The sequence below is a fragment of the Dama dama genome, chromosome 22 (assembly GCF_033118175.1).
Source record: "Dama dama isolate Ldn47 chromosome 22, ASM3311817v1, whole genome shotgun sequence".
Taxonomy (NCBI): Eukaryota; Metazoa; Chordata; class Mammalia; order Artiodactyla; family Cervidae; genus Dama; species Dama dama.
This window is the reverse complement of record NC_083702.1, coordinates 43,370,119-43,384,229: the sequence shown is the minus strand read 5'-3', so window position 1 is coordinate 43,384,229 and position 14,111 is coordinate 43,370,119. Positions and strand designations below refer to the sequence as shown.

The window sequence follows — 14,111 nt, the reverse complement described above, 5'->3', positions numbered from 1 at the left end:
TCTCCAGAGTGACCCAAGTTACACATCTGACCATGTTGCTCCCTGCCTATGACCCTTAAGTGGAAGACGACATATTCCCTGCTATGGTTTTGTTTCAGCTGATGATGGCGGAGGACTCACCAAGCGCCTGCAGTGCTGCTGCTCTTCCAAGGCCAGTTCATGACGCATAGCCTATTTCATTCATTCATGTATTCAGTATACTACTAGCCATGGATTATGGCAGCTGTTTTACCAACATAATCGAATCTTCATGACAGTGTTCTTCAGCGGCACTTCCCACTTCGCAAAAGGGAAAACTGAGATTCAGAAAGGAGGTGGCTCAAGATCACACTCGAATCTGTGTTTAAGAGAACACAAGTTCCCAGGAGCAGGAGTCTAGCAGCTGTGATCCACTCCCTGCCAAGGGGAAAAGTTTATGGAGACAGAACCTGAGGGCTAACAGAACCTTCCCCTCCCCGCCCCGCCACAGGGACAGGCTGCCCAGTGGGTGGGGCCTGCGTGTGTGACAGAGAGATCACTGACTGAAATAGTGAGAAGGAAAGGAAGCTAAAGAAGACAGCTTTCAGGAATTCTCTGGTGGTCCAGTGGTTAGGACTTGGCGCTTTCACTGCCAAGGGCTTGGATTCAATTCCTGGTCGGGGAACTAGGATCCCACAAGCTACATGGAAATAAATAAAGGAGGACAATTTCCCTTCTGCTCCTTTCTTTCCCAGGACCCAAACCACATGAGGAGCTGTCCCCTTCCCGCACCCTGCAGAACCCACAATAGCAGCACCCCCTCACCCCCGCCAAGTCATCTGGCTCAGAAGTACATCCATAGAACCAATCCCTCCTCCCCTTCCCGAATTACAGATGAGTAAATGGAAAGTCTCCCAGCACTTCATCCTACAAAAGCCAGAATGAAAACCTAGCTCTCCAGACATTCATCCAGTACCCTCTCCACTCTTCCTCCCTAGAAATGTTTCCCACAGAGCAGGAAAGGGGACTTGGTGGTGGAAATGCACTTGAAACCCACCTGGGTTCCTGCCAGCCTGACCCTCACTAGCTGTGTGAATGCAGAAAATCACTTTGCTTCTGTGTCCTCATCTGTAAAATGGGTACAGTAACGCCAACTTCACAGGGTTACCGAGGGCATCAATGAATAATACAGATGCATAAAGCATCTGGAATATAGAAGGTGCTGAGCCAACTGTAAGCCCAGCTCCGTTGTCCCCAAAGAGAGTTTTCGTGGGGAAAGAGCACAGATCCCTTCTCCCCCAACCCCCGCCCGCCAAAAGCAGAATGGAAGAATATTAGAAAACAGATACAGGTCAATGCTGCTATAAAATTAGGGGAGGAAAAAGTTTCTTCTCTCGTCAGTTGTTTGATAACCCAGACTGGACAAAGGGAAAGCAATGTGGCGACAGAATGGGAGGATTGCTGATTTGGGGTATCACTCACTATTTTCCCAGTGACCTCGAATGTGACCTTCCCCAAACACAGAGCACTTTGGCCAAGAGCATCTTTAACAGACCCTCGTTTGTAGACCTCCCAGAAAGGACAAAGTAGGCTGGGGCTAGGGAAAGGCAAGATCCTCACTCCTGCCGTACCCGCCCGCGGCGGCTCGGACTACAGCTCCCGGCATGCCCGGCGCTCGGTACCTGCCCACCTCCAGCCTCCTTGCCCGGAGGATGCAGACGCCGGGAAGAGCGATGAGGATGGAGGCCGGTGAGGCAGCGCCGCCGGCGGGGGCGGGCGGCTGGGGCAAGTGGGTGCGGCTCAACGTGGGGGGCACGGTGTTCCTGACCACCAGGCAGACGCTGTGCCGCGAGCAGAAGTCCTTCCTCAGCCGCCTATGCCAGGGGGAAGAGCTGCAGTCCGACCGGGTGAGGCCCAGGGGTTGGGCGGCCGTTGGGGATCCCTCGCTCGCTGCCGGCTATCCAGCCAGGCCTGCTCGCGGGGCTGGAAACCCGGCTGGGTTTCTTTCCGAAGAGCTGCAGGCAAGAAGAACTGGTCGGAGGAGGGGCGAAGGAAGTGGATCTGAGCGTGAGCGATGCCATTGCCTTGGCAACAGGACAACGCCAGGCTGGGGCCATTTGGAGCTTTTGAGCTCTGCCCTGGGCTCCCCACCCAGGAGACTACTGGATAAGGTCTCTCCTGTGTCTTTGGGGCTGTGGGGAGGACAGACACGAAGGGCCTTCTCTCCTGCCCAAACTGGACTCCTGCATCACAGGAGTTACTGAGTCTGCTTCTCCCTGTCCTTTGGGGTGTGGGTGGCCTAGGGGTACAGGGAGCTGGGGTGGAGAAATCCCAGGTTCCTCCTGAGCTGGGCTTCATGGGGAGGAACGCTGGCCTGGGGCACCATTTCTGGGTTCCCATCTCGGTTCTGCTGCAAACTGCTTGCATGACCTTGGGTCAGATCCTTCCCTGCTCCAGCTCAGCCTCCTGTCTGTAACCCCAGGGGGCCGGCCTGGCCATGACCTCTAAGGCCCCCTCTCTCCCATTTCCTGACCTTCTGATGCTGTGACCTTGGGCGAGTCCGTTTACCTGGTGATGTCTCTGTCTTCTCTCTGTAGAGTTGCACGGAAACCCTCTCAAGCCTCCCTGCAGGCTGAGGGTATCCAATGAGATAGCAGCTCCTTTGGAAACTTGTAAACATCCCCAGAATAACTGGGGTCTGGTGGAGATGGTGTAGGGCTGGCTTCAAGGAACAACCTCTAAGAGGGACGATCCCTGAGCCCTACACTGGATTGGGTGCCATTGAAACTTCACTGGCTGCTCACAATTCTCCCTGGTTGTGGGGGAGAGGAGCAAGGCTCAGAGAGGTCAAGTCACTGAGTCGAGGTTACAGAGTCAGGAAAAGGCAGAGGCAAGATCTGAACCTAGCTGTATCTGACCCCAAGGCCCTTTTACTCCATCATACCACTCTGTTCTGGAGCAAATATGCGCCCCCACCCACCCTCCCTCTATCCTTTACTGGGACTGAAGGGTGGGGATATGTGCAGGGTCAGCAGGGAAGCGGGGGCTCACTCTTTTCTCGCTGCCTGCCTTTGTAGGATGAGACGGGGGCCTACCTCATCGACCGTGACCCCACCTACTTTGGGCCCATCCTCAACTTCCTCCGGCATGGCAAGCTGGTGCTAGACAAGGACATGGCCGAGGAGGGTAAGTTGGTCCAGGGGGCTGGCCAGGGCCTGCATCCTAAGCCTGTCTTCTCTAGCCTGCCAGGGCCTTCCATGGAGGTCCAAAGCCATTTCTCCCATTGAGAGGAGACGTCTGTTTTCTTCCATGTTTCCTGCTTCTTCTCATCCCAGACAGGACTGGATGCCAAAGCCTCTGCCCAGGCTGAACCTAGGGCCAAGGTGACTGGCCCATGCTTCCACTGGGTGCTTCCATTGGGTGGTGCTTCTGGGGAAGTGGCAGAAACATAGGCAGAAGAGAGAGGAAGCCTGTGAGGCCGGCAGCCTCCGCCGGGGGCAGGGATGTCCTTTCCCCTGGCTTCCTGGGAAGCCAGTGGTGAGCTGGGTGGGGGTAGAAATGGCCATGGGAAGAGGTATGCCTCTTTCTTTGAGTGATCAGGTATCTCAGATGCCTGGTGAGGGCTCACAGTCAGCAGGGAGGTGGAACGGGTGACTCTTCCCGAGATCTGACAGCCTCTGCTGCACAGTACTGGCTGTGGGTGGAGGAAGGGGAGCGGGGAGGCTGCTCCCCAGCGGGCGTTTGGTCCCTCCCAGGCTGGGTAGCTGAGGCCCTGTAGATGTCCACTTCCTGGCCCAGCAGATGGCAGGGAAGCCGTGCCTGGGAGAATGGCGTCTTGATAGAACCCCAGCCTGGAGCAGGGACCATAGGTGGGTGCCAAGCCCACTTTTCCTTAGGGCACAGTGTGTGGCTTTGGGTCAGCTGACCCAGCCAGGCCAGCTTGGACATGTCACTTTTCCTTTCTGAGTCTCCACTGTGTATATAAAGTGGGGCGGTGATCTCCATTAGGGATGTGTTCTGGGAAAACAGACATCTCGAGTCCTGGGGCTTGTACCCTGAAGCGGTCTAACACGGCCCCTCCCTCCTCACTCGGGCCCACAGTCTTCCCTCCTGACCCCTGTAGGGCATGGTGATCTAGAGGCCAGGTGGCTCTCCAGAGGACCAGGGCCTCAGAATCAGAGCCCACTCTAGGTATCGGCTCTGGGAGCCCCACAGCTTTCCTGGTGGCCCCTGGGGGAGCAGACAGCATGGGCGTGGCCTGGGCCCAAAAGCCGCTCCCATGGGGAAGGGAGGTAAACACTCCAGCGTCACGGCTCACACCTGTTTACCTGTTTCTGGGTTTGTCAAAGCCCTGGCATTCCCAGCACCTTCAGACAGGACTAGCGCCCTGCTCCAAGGGGTCAGGGGGTTTGGCAGGAAGCTGACTAGTTCTGTGAACCCTAGAAAGTCACTTCTCCCCTTGTGGCCCCATGCCTGCATCCGTGGGGTGCAGGAACAACAGCACCCACCTTGCTGAGCTGCCGTGAAGATAAAAGGAGCGAATACAAGTGCGTCACTTGTGCCATGCCTGGCACCAAGGACCTGTAATACAGAGTTTGTGTATCTGTAGGGCTCCATGGGGAACATCCTGGCAGTAGCACTGACCGCCTCCTCTGTGTTAGGTGGATGTGAGCACTGGGGACAGCCAGGGACATCAGACGTGGGTCCTGTCCCCCAGGAGCCCAGAGGCCAGTTGTGCCAAGGACCAGAAGTGTCCCTGCCCTGAGGAGCTGAGGGGAGTCCAAAGGGCCGTCCCCTTCTCCAGAGAGGGACTCGCTCAGTCTCTAAGATTGTTCCCTTAACTGCATGGGGACAAGAACGCCCTGGGGCCTGTGAGGAGCACAGGACGGGCTCTGCAGACTGTGAAGTGTGGTTGGTCAGGGAGATGCATGTGCACAAAGATCGTGCACTTAGTGGGATTGGAGGGCAGAGGAACTTGAGTGTGAACCCCAGCTCTGCCGCGTGCTGGGTATCAGGTGTTGCACAGCTACTGCTTTGCCTGGGCCTTGGTTTCCCAGGCAAGGTTTCCCCTTGCTCAATGGGGTTGATGAAAGTACCTACTTCTCGTGCTGAGAATGAGCTACAGTAAAGAGTGCAACATGCCTGCCATGGTGCCTGCCACTTAGCATGTGCTTCATCAGTGGGAGCATGTAATCAGGGGTCAGCCAAGGCCCCTCTCACTGTGGCCTTCTAGGGTCCAGTCTCATGGTCCTGCTGCCTCTGGTTAGCCCAAGGCTGGGGGACTGGCAGGTGTCCCATGTCACTGTGCTCAGCACAGCAGGGATATGGGGCGGTTGAACAGCAGCCTCAGCCCTACTATAGAGAGTGTGGGTCCCCAAGAAGGAAGTGTTCCCTCTCGCCTGACCCCTGAACTCAGAGAGGCTCATCACCCTAGTGTGACTGGAGCAGGGGGTGGGGATGGAGGGGACAAGGTGAGAATGGGACATGCGGGCAGTGGGAGTGATGGGGGTGCTGCTCTGTGTCAGGGGTCCTGGAGGAAGCGGAATTCTACAACATTGGCCCGCTGATCCGCATCATCAAAGACCGGATGGAGGAAAAGGATTACACTGTCACACAGGTCAGGGGGCAGTGGGGCAGCATCCGTGGCCAGAACAGGGGGTGGTGGGCAGCGGGGACAGAAGGAAGGTCAGGAGAGGCAGAACTAGCTTTTCTTGGGAAGGCCGAGCTGGCCTGTAAGGGGTTGTCCAGCTCCCAGATCGCCCCGCAAAGCCCCAGACTGGGAGAAATATACCAGGTTCTCTCCTTGCCTTGGCTGTTTGCTGTGTGACCTTGCCCCAGTCACGCCACCCTCTGGACCCTGATTTCCTTTTGTGGCATACAGAGGTGCTGAGAACTGCCTACCCTTCCCTTCCTCACAGGCAATATGGAGTCAGTATAAGGGTACAGAGGGCCCTGTAGGGGCAATGGGGATTAGTACACCATCCATTTCATGGGCTCAAGTGGCCCCCTGGAGCTGGCATGTCTGAGCTTGGACCCTGGGCCTAAGTGGCCAGTCTGTAGGAGAAGCTGGTGGGATTCTCTGCCCACCCTGGGGGAGAGGTAGAGGATGAGAGATGGGTAGGGAGGCACTGTCTTCCACTGTCCTCCTCTCCCCAGGAGCTTGAAGAGGGGGTGCTCTGTCTCCTGGAGGACCTGCCTCAGTGACCCAGGATGCCTCCTAAGCCCTTCCTCCTTGCCCCTTATATCACCTGTGTCCCAATTCTGGTTCTGCAACTCTTTAGCTGGGTGACCTTGGGCCAGTAACCAACCCTCTCAGAGCTTCCATGAACCTTCCTGGGGTTTTTGGAGGGATTAAGTGAAATCATGCATGTTGAGTGCCTGGCACATCATAGTCACTCAGAACGTGGCTTCTGGCTTACCACCCCAGCCCCTTCTGTCCTTCTTAGGGGTAGAGGGTAGGTGAAGAGCAGGTGCTCTCCCATCCCGGGATGCTGGGCACTCCCACAAGGTGCCCTCCACGTCGCCCTCTGCCCGCAGGTCCCACCCAAGCACGTGTACCGCGTGCTGCAATGCCAGGAGGAGGAGCTGACGCAGATGGTCTCCACCATGTCTGATGGCTGGCGCTTCGAGCAGGTGGGTGGAGCGCGCGGAAGCCACACCTCCAGGCAAAGCAAGCTCCTCCCTTCCCGCAGCCCCAGCCTTGGGGTTCCCCATCGCAGCCCCTACCCAGGAGTCTTCTTAAGGCAAACAAACAAGATTAAGAAAGGCCACACTTGGCAGCAGATTGATTGGGAAGAAGAGACAAGAGAAGCCCCATGAGCCACAAGGCAACTCTGGTGAAGCCTCTTCAGCAGGAATCCTCCCAGGAGCTGTGTAGCGTTTACACCCAAGTGTCTGAGTCTTTGCCCCACAAGCGACAGTTCTGATGAGAGGAGACAAGATCCCCAGAGGAGAGTGGAGGTCCCCTGGGGGCCACACTTCTTGTAGCAACTCCCCAGGCATAGATTCCAGGTCCCTGCAAGGGACATGCCCAGTTCCAAGCACGGCCACCTTCAGAAGCACAGAGCAGCAGCTTCCCTTGAGGTATTCATGATGTCCTGCATTTCCTCCCAGTCCTGATGCAGTTTACCATCCAGGAGAGATTTTTATCATAAACAGGTTGCCCTAGTAATCCAGTTGATGTCACACCTCTCTCACGTTTCCAGAGGATCAGAGCCAGCAAGCAAACCCAAGGTCAGGTTGGCCCTTAGAGAAGAGAAGGGTTGGGCTGCCTTTTATCCACACAAGCTCCACAAGCTCCCTCACACCTGGAGGTTGAAGAAGGGAGAGGAAGGCCAGGCTCCCCAGGATGGCTAGGCCTGGGGGGAGAAACAAGCCCAGTCCAGGAACTGGAAGCCTGGATTCACATCTAGGCTTCACCACTGACGTGCTCTGCGACCTTGAGCATGTCATCTCTCTCTTGGCCTCAGTTTCCCAATCGGTGACATGGGCCAGTAGTGCTTCTTTTGCCAGAACATTGTGTAGATTAGAAAGACCATGGATCAAGTCTCTAGCCCAGGGTAGGCCTCGAAACATTGAAGCTAGCTAGCATCCTATGAATTATTAGAAGCATTTGACTCTGTAGGATTCCAGAGGACTCAGTGTCCTGGATTCAAATCCTGTTCCACTCATTCTGGCTGTGGGACATGACCACCCCTCCAGGCTTCATCTGCCAAAGCGGCTGGTTTTTCCTCTCTGTCTGCAGGATGAAGGTCCCTGGAGGCTGAATGAGACCCACCATGTGTAGAGTTTTTATCAGCCAGGAGGGGCCTGCAGATGTATTTATTTTAGGGATCCCAGACCAAAAGTGGGGCTGCTTTCCTCTCCTCTCTGGGCGAGAGTCTTTGGCAACTGCATGGGCTTTCAGAGGCTGAGCAAACATGCCAGGCACCACTGGCCTAAGGAACGGGTGACCTAGTCTTCCGCTGCTTCCAAGAGCAAACAGAATATTCTATGGGGCTCTACCAGGTCATGTGGACCCCATCCTGTGACCTGGTTCTGGGGCTGCTTCAGCCACACCCGGGACACAGGAGCACAGTCTGCCTGCTACAGACCTCTGCCTGCTTCTGGAAGTGGCCTGCTAGATCTGGGACTAGGCCGAGTAGGGGAGAAACAGCAACGATAACTGCCTTCCTCTAAGGATCAGGCCCGGCCAAGCCATGTGGAGAGGCTGGCCCTGGAAATTGACCAGAGGCATAGGTGGGGGAGGTGGAGAGGACTCTGACTTTGCATCAGAGGTGTCCTCTGGAAAGCCAGGGGGATGAGCCTAAATGGAGCAGTGAGATCAGGGCACAGTCAGTATCTTGACAAGTGCCATGTTTGCCCACCCCTGCCCCCCATCCCACCTGACCAATCATTTTCTCCCCACGCCCTGTCCCTCCAGCTGGTGAACATCGGCTCCTCCTACAACTATGGCAGTGAGGACCAGGCAGAGTTCCTATGTGTGGTGTCCAAGGAGCTCTACAGCTCCCCACACGGGCTGAGCTCCGAGTCCAGCCGCAAAACCAAGGTGAGCCCCCTCGCCCGACCTCAGCCTCCCTGCCTTCCCTCCCTCCCTTGCTGCCCTCCGCCTGGCCATCTGTGCTTCTTCTTTCTCCCTCCTGCTGCACACGCCTGACCCCCTGATCACAGCCGATGCCATCCATCCCATGCCACCCATGGTCCTGTCTGCCCACGCCAGTTACCCAGGCCCAGGCTCCGGGGACAGTGAGATGAGATTAGCCCCAGGGTGTGGCCAAAGTGGACTTAGATGTTACTTGGATGGTGGTCACGTGGCAGCCACGGGGCAGTGTGGCACCAGGGCAAGGCACTGCACTAGGGGTCTGGGTGTGGTGTGAGCGCTCTGTGTGACCTTGGACAGGTCCCATCCTCTTTGTGCACCTTGGTTGTATTCTCAGAGAAGTGAGGGGGTGGACCACCAGCTTGGAACTTCTGGGATGCAAGGGTCCAGTTTAGTTCCCGGGGACCAGGGCTGGGGCAGGGAAGCCGAATCTGTTCATTCTGCCCCTCTTGCAGGCTCCCCACATGGGACTCAGCAGCAAAGGGGTCTGGAGCCTTCAGGGTCCAATCCTGTGTTTCCATACTGGCCTCTGAGGCAGCCTCAGCTGGCTGCAGGGAGGGGGTTGATCAACGGGCCTATCACCGTGGACCCCGAGTTGGTCAGAAGCCTCAGGAGCCAGGGTGGAACTGGCGGGGCAGGCAGCAGCCAGGCTGGGAAGAAAGGAGAGCGTTCCTTCTAGAAGCCTGTCCCTGTGTGGTGAAGACTTAGGAACTCTGCTTCCCGTCTGTTCGTCTGCCTTCCTGTGCTGTGACTTCCCGTGCCCACCCCACCCCCAGCGGGGCCAGTGGCTGACGTGGCCTTGCAGGGGTGCAGGGTGAGCCGGCTGCTCCTGCCTCTCTGGGAGAGACCTCAGGATCTGGGATGTCAGAGCCGGTGCTGGCATCGCAGATCTGGCTGGTGTCTGCCCTGGGCCTTCCCTGGCTTCCTATGTACTCCGGGTTGGTCCTTCTAAAATGAGGCCTTCCCGGGCGCCCCTCAAGGATACCCCAGCCACACACCCACGCTCTTCGTCTTCCACCGCTGTCATAGAGGCCGGGCCCAGCCGCCAGCATCCTCAGCAGGTCCCTACCCTCCCGCTGGTTCCCCCAGGTCCCTCCCCAGGCTTCCCGGACCGGACACGATGCCCCGGCTTCTGTGGCTGTAGCGCTCCCCTCCCCTGGAGGTCCCCCTTCTCTTGCCCCTCCCCTTCACCCTGAGACAGGGGCCCTCGGGGCCAGCTGCCAGCAGGCCCCGGCCCCCCCGGTCAGTTCTGCGCTCTTTCTTCCCTGGGTCCGCCGGCTGGTTCACAGAGCGCGGAGGAGCAGCTGGAGCAGCAGCAGGAGCAGGAGGTGCAGGTGGAGGCAGATACGCAGGAGAAAGGTGCAGCCAACCCCCGAGGAGAATGATTGCTAGTAGAAGCCGGCGCCTCCCGCCCGCTCCCTGCTGGAGCCAGCTGCAAAACCTGGGGTCCCGGGGGCGGCCGGGGGTCGGGCGGGCCCACCAGGGTTAGCTCAGCCGCATGCCTGGCGCCTCACCTGCATAACCATCCCTTCTCTCACTTTCTCTTTGCAGCCCAGTCATCTCAGGATCCCGCTAACCTTTTCTCCCTCCCACCACCGCCTCCTCCTCCTCCGCTCCCCGCCGGAGGTCCTGCCTCATCTTCATCCACCTCTTCTTCCTCCTGGATCTCACCTACACCCTGCCTCTTCCCTCTCTGCCCCTGTCCGGGTTTTCTCTCTGCCTGCTCACACCTCCATCCCGGGGCTGCCCTGGTCCCAGCCTCCTGCGCCCTCCACCCAGGCGCCCCGGCCCCGCATCCCAGAGCACCCTGCCTGCCGCCCCCTGCACCCCTTCTGGCACCTCCTGCCTCCCGGGCCGTGGGGGAGGGGCGCAGCTGCACCTCCTCGGCGCCCCCTGCCGGCCACGTCTGAGGCACTGCTCCAGCGCTTCACCTCCTCACGTTTCCTCCTTGCAGGTTTCTGTCTGCACCCCCTCAGACCTGAGGTGGTGCTCGCAGGGAGGGCCTTTCCTGCGCCCCTCGCCTGACCCCCAGAGCTGCCATGCCTGGTTCGTAGCCTGGCGGAGCTGGAGGGAGGGGCAGAAGCCAGAAGGGTGCTCATCTCTTACTTCTTGCACTTGAGCCGGACTTCCGGCTGATTTTCTCCCCTCACCCAAGCTTCTCAGCCTATCTTGGCCTTGGGTGTGAGGCTCTGAGAGCAGACAAGAGGGGAGGAGATTCTCTCCCACCTGCCCATCAGGCCCAGAGCCACGGTGGGAAGGAAGGAAGGGAGACAGAAGCCAGGTGCCCAGACCTCATCCCTGATGCCCAGGACTCCTAATCACAGCCTCGGGGCACTGGGTCCCCAGTTTCTGCGGGGCTGGGAAGGACAGGCCACACTTGGATGCCCGTGGCCTAGGAGGAGTCAGCGGGAGCTGGCTAAGGATTGGGCTGTGGCAGAAGAAGCCCTGGCCAGGAGCCCGCAAGCCCCCACTCCATCTTATCTACCTGCTGTGTGACCTTGGGCAAGTCACTGTTCCTCTCTGGGCCACAGTTGCCTCTAAAATGGGGATGGACAGCTGTTCTCCATGACCTTTTGCCTGAGACACTGGTGACCAGCCTCTCTTGGCCTTCACTCCCCTGGCCAGAGTCTTGGCAGAGTATGGACTCCTAGGAGGCCACCACCCAGCCCAAGATGGGGCATAGGGTCCCCTTCCTGTAGCCCCTCCTCCTCAGCTCTGAATCCACTTTTTCTGGGCCTCAGCCCTCCTCCTTCCTCCCAGAAAGGACCTAGTGACTCACCTAACTCTTTCTCTCTCCCTGTCTCCCCCACCCACCCACCCCCTCCATTTCGATCTCCCCTCTGCCCTTCTCCTGGCCCCGCACTCCCCTCTCCTCACTGGCCCCACCCCCTCCTCCCCCTCCCGGTGTTCTGACCACCCCCACCCGGTCCCCCTGCCCCTCTTATTTTCTAGCTGTTACAAGCCAGAGGCACCCGGATGTGAGGCCCCAGATCACCTCCAGGGACTTGGGGTTCCGTTCTGAAATCCTTTATTTTTGTACCACGGGGTGGGCCCCCGGCCTGAGGCAGAGGAAGAGCTCTCCCCGCTGTCAGCTCTGTCTACACCCTGGGGGATGTCATTCACCCCTGCCTCTGGGGTCTGGGAGGGGGCCCGCGGGGACCTCTCAAGTCCTGAGGTGGGCCCTGGGACCCCTGGGCAGAGCTGCCTGCCTGTGGCCGAAGTGTGGTGTTGTCCAGCTGTGTCTCCCAGGCCCCAGCGTCCCTGCCCCCAGGGCCCCCAGCTGCATGGCGAATACTCCGCTCCCCCCGAGCCCAGTCACGTCACCTCCTTGAGCCTCAGTCTCCCCGCGTGTCACCCGGGTCACGTCCTGCCCTGCCTACCTCACAAGGTTGTTGTGAGGTTACCAAGAGGGGCGAGAGCCCTGAAGGCCCTCGGGGAGGGTGTAAAACGCAGGCATTGGTGGGAGTGAAAGGTCTGGGGGTCGACCACATCGGAAGGAGGGGATGGGTGACTTGGCCTTCAGCTTGGCTGCTCCCCACGCCCACGCCCACCCCGTCCCCGCCATCTGTACTGCTGGGCGCAGAGTGACCTGGCCAGGAGGGAGGCAGGCACCGATCCAGCAGGGGCAGCGGGGCCCCTCGGGACCTGATGACGAGGGAAAGGGGACCATCCTCCCTCCACCCAGGGGAGAGTCTGGGGCTGGCAGGGGCTGGGCGAGGGGCCTCTCGCGTTTATGGGCTCCTGGGCCAGGCACTTGCTTCTCAGTTGTGTCCAACCCCGTCGTGTAATAAAACCTGAAGAAACAGCCAGCCTGGCTGCCTCCCTTTCTCTGGGCCACATCTGGGGACAGCGCTCTGTGCACATAGTTGTGTCCGATTCTTGTGACCCTGTGGATGAGTCCATCAGGCTCCTCTGTCCATGCGACTTTCCAGGTAAGAATACTGGAGTGGGTTGCCATTTCTTCCTCCAGGGGATCTTCCTGACCCAGGGATTGAACCCATGTCTCCTACATTGCAGGTGGATTCTTTACCTGCTGAATCATCGGGGAAGTCCCTTGGATCAGGGGCTAAACTTAAGGTGGGATAGACAGCCCAAAGGTAATGGGGCTTTTTCCTAAAGTCCTGGGACCTGCCTGTTGTCACACTCCTGTATGTGTTGAGGGGGAGCATCATGGCCAGATCCTCTGTCCCATGAGTGGGAGCCCAGGGGACCAATGCTGCCTTGCTGGGTGAACTTTGGAAAGTATCTGCCCCTCTCTGGTCTGTTTCTTCATGGGTAAAAGCAAGGGGTTGGATGAGGTGACTTTAAGGCCCTGCCCCTGGGGTTACTCAGTCTCTCACGGCCTCCAGGCAGACCTGGATTAGCTGGAATGCTGAGGGATGGGGAGCTGGGCTTCCGGGCATCTGGTTTCCCTACCTCATCTCACCATTCAGCTGGCCTTCTGCTCCCTGGCTTTGCCCTGCCGCTTCTGCTCCATCCTAATCTCCCAGGATGTCCCCTTTGCTTTCCGCTGTGATACCTTCTGGTCACCTCCACCCTCTGCCCCAAGTCCTAAGAAATACAATCCCCAGACTCCCCTCCATCTTCTCAGAGTCCAACAAAGCCCCGCCTGCCCCCACCCCACCTGGCCAATTCCTTCACCAGGTGCTGGTCCTACTGAGTGTTTACCTTGCCTTCCCTCCCCTCCCCCCAGCAGTTTAGCATTGCAGGTGTTGGGGGGACATCTCTGCAAAGCTGTGATCCCCTAAGCAGAGGCCCTCCCAAGCCCACTTGATGGCTTGGGGGTCCTCACCACTTCTCTTGGGGCCACCTGGCTCTCTGGAGTTGACTTCACTTTCTATATCGCAAAAGGGTCACCAGGGGGCTTGTTAAAAGAACAGATTACATGCCGCCCCCCCCCCCCCCCCACCCAATTCCCACTAAGACTAGGATAAGGCCAGGAATTTGCATTTTAGCAAAGCAATGTTCTGCTCCCCCTCTGAGAGGCCCACCAGGGTAGTCCTGTCCCCTCCCCAAAGGTGCCCCCCCATAGCAGCTGCTCCATCTGCTCCATCTCCACAGGTGGGACCCAGCAGGTGGAGGGCTCCCCATATGTGGCTCCGGTGGCCACTTCTTTTCTCCCTTTGAAAACCCTCTGGAGACTAGGTCCCCGCCGAGGCTCCCCGCTTCCTCTTCCTCCCACTCAGTTAGGCTCCAAAGAAGACTTGTCTGTGCTTGACACCCCCTTCCTCACCTCCACCAGGGCCCATCCCGCGGCCCTGCCTGATCACTGCCACTCAGGTCACAGCCTTGGCTGCTAAGACCCCACCCCCTCAGCTCCCCTCCAGCCACTGGACACAGCCCTCAGCCTCCTACTCTGGGCCCCCACTTCTGCCGTGCATGTGTCTCCTCTACCTCTTTGGTCTTCCCTGGACCACCTTCCATGCAGGGTGGTTGGAAAACCCCGCCTCCAAATCTCAAGCTCTGCCTATCTCCTGGACATCTCCCTCCTAGAGGCACCCTAAGTTCATGACACCTTCCCAGAGCCTTTCCCTCCCCAGGTGCCCCAGGTCAG

The 14,111-nt window shown here is 58.5% G+C and overlaps 1 protein-coding gene across 3 annotated transcripts; it reads left to right on the top strand.

Moving 5' to 3' along the window:
* The first annotated feature begins 1,669 nt into the window (after window positions 1-1,669).
* On the top strand, window positions 1,670-12,356 carry KCTD17 (potassium channel tetramerization domain containing 17). 3 transcript variants are annotated; one of them, XM_061125295.1, is made up of 7 exons: window positions 1,670-1,865; window positions 3,036-3,144; window positions 5,484-5,575; window positions 6,496-6,591; window positions 8,381-8,506; window positions 9,847-9,916; window positions 11,510-12,356. In XM_061125295.1, the coding sequence occupies exons 1-7, from the start codon at window positions 1,671-1,673 to the stop codon at window positions 11,887-11,889; spliced, it is 1,068 nt and encodes a 355-aa protein (XP_060981278.1). In that variant the 5' UTR covers window position 1,670; the 3' UTR covers window positions 11,890-12,356. The 3 variants fall into 3 exon arrangements, with proteins under 3 accessions (XP_060981278.1, XP_060981279.1, XP_060981280.1); XM_061125296.1 differs by lacking the exon at window positions 11,510-12,356 and adding an exon at window positions 10,109-11,483; XM_061125297.1 differs by lacking the exon at window positions 9,847-9,916 and having other exon boundaries at window positions 11,510-11,684.
* Window positions 12,357-14,111: the final 1,755 nt, after the last annotated feature.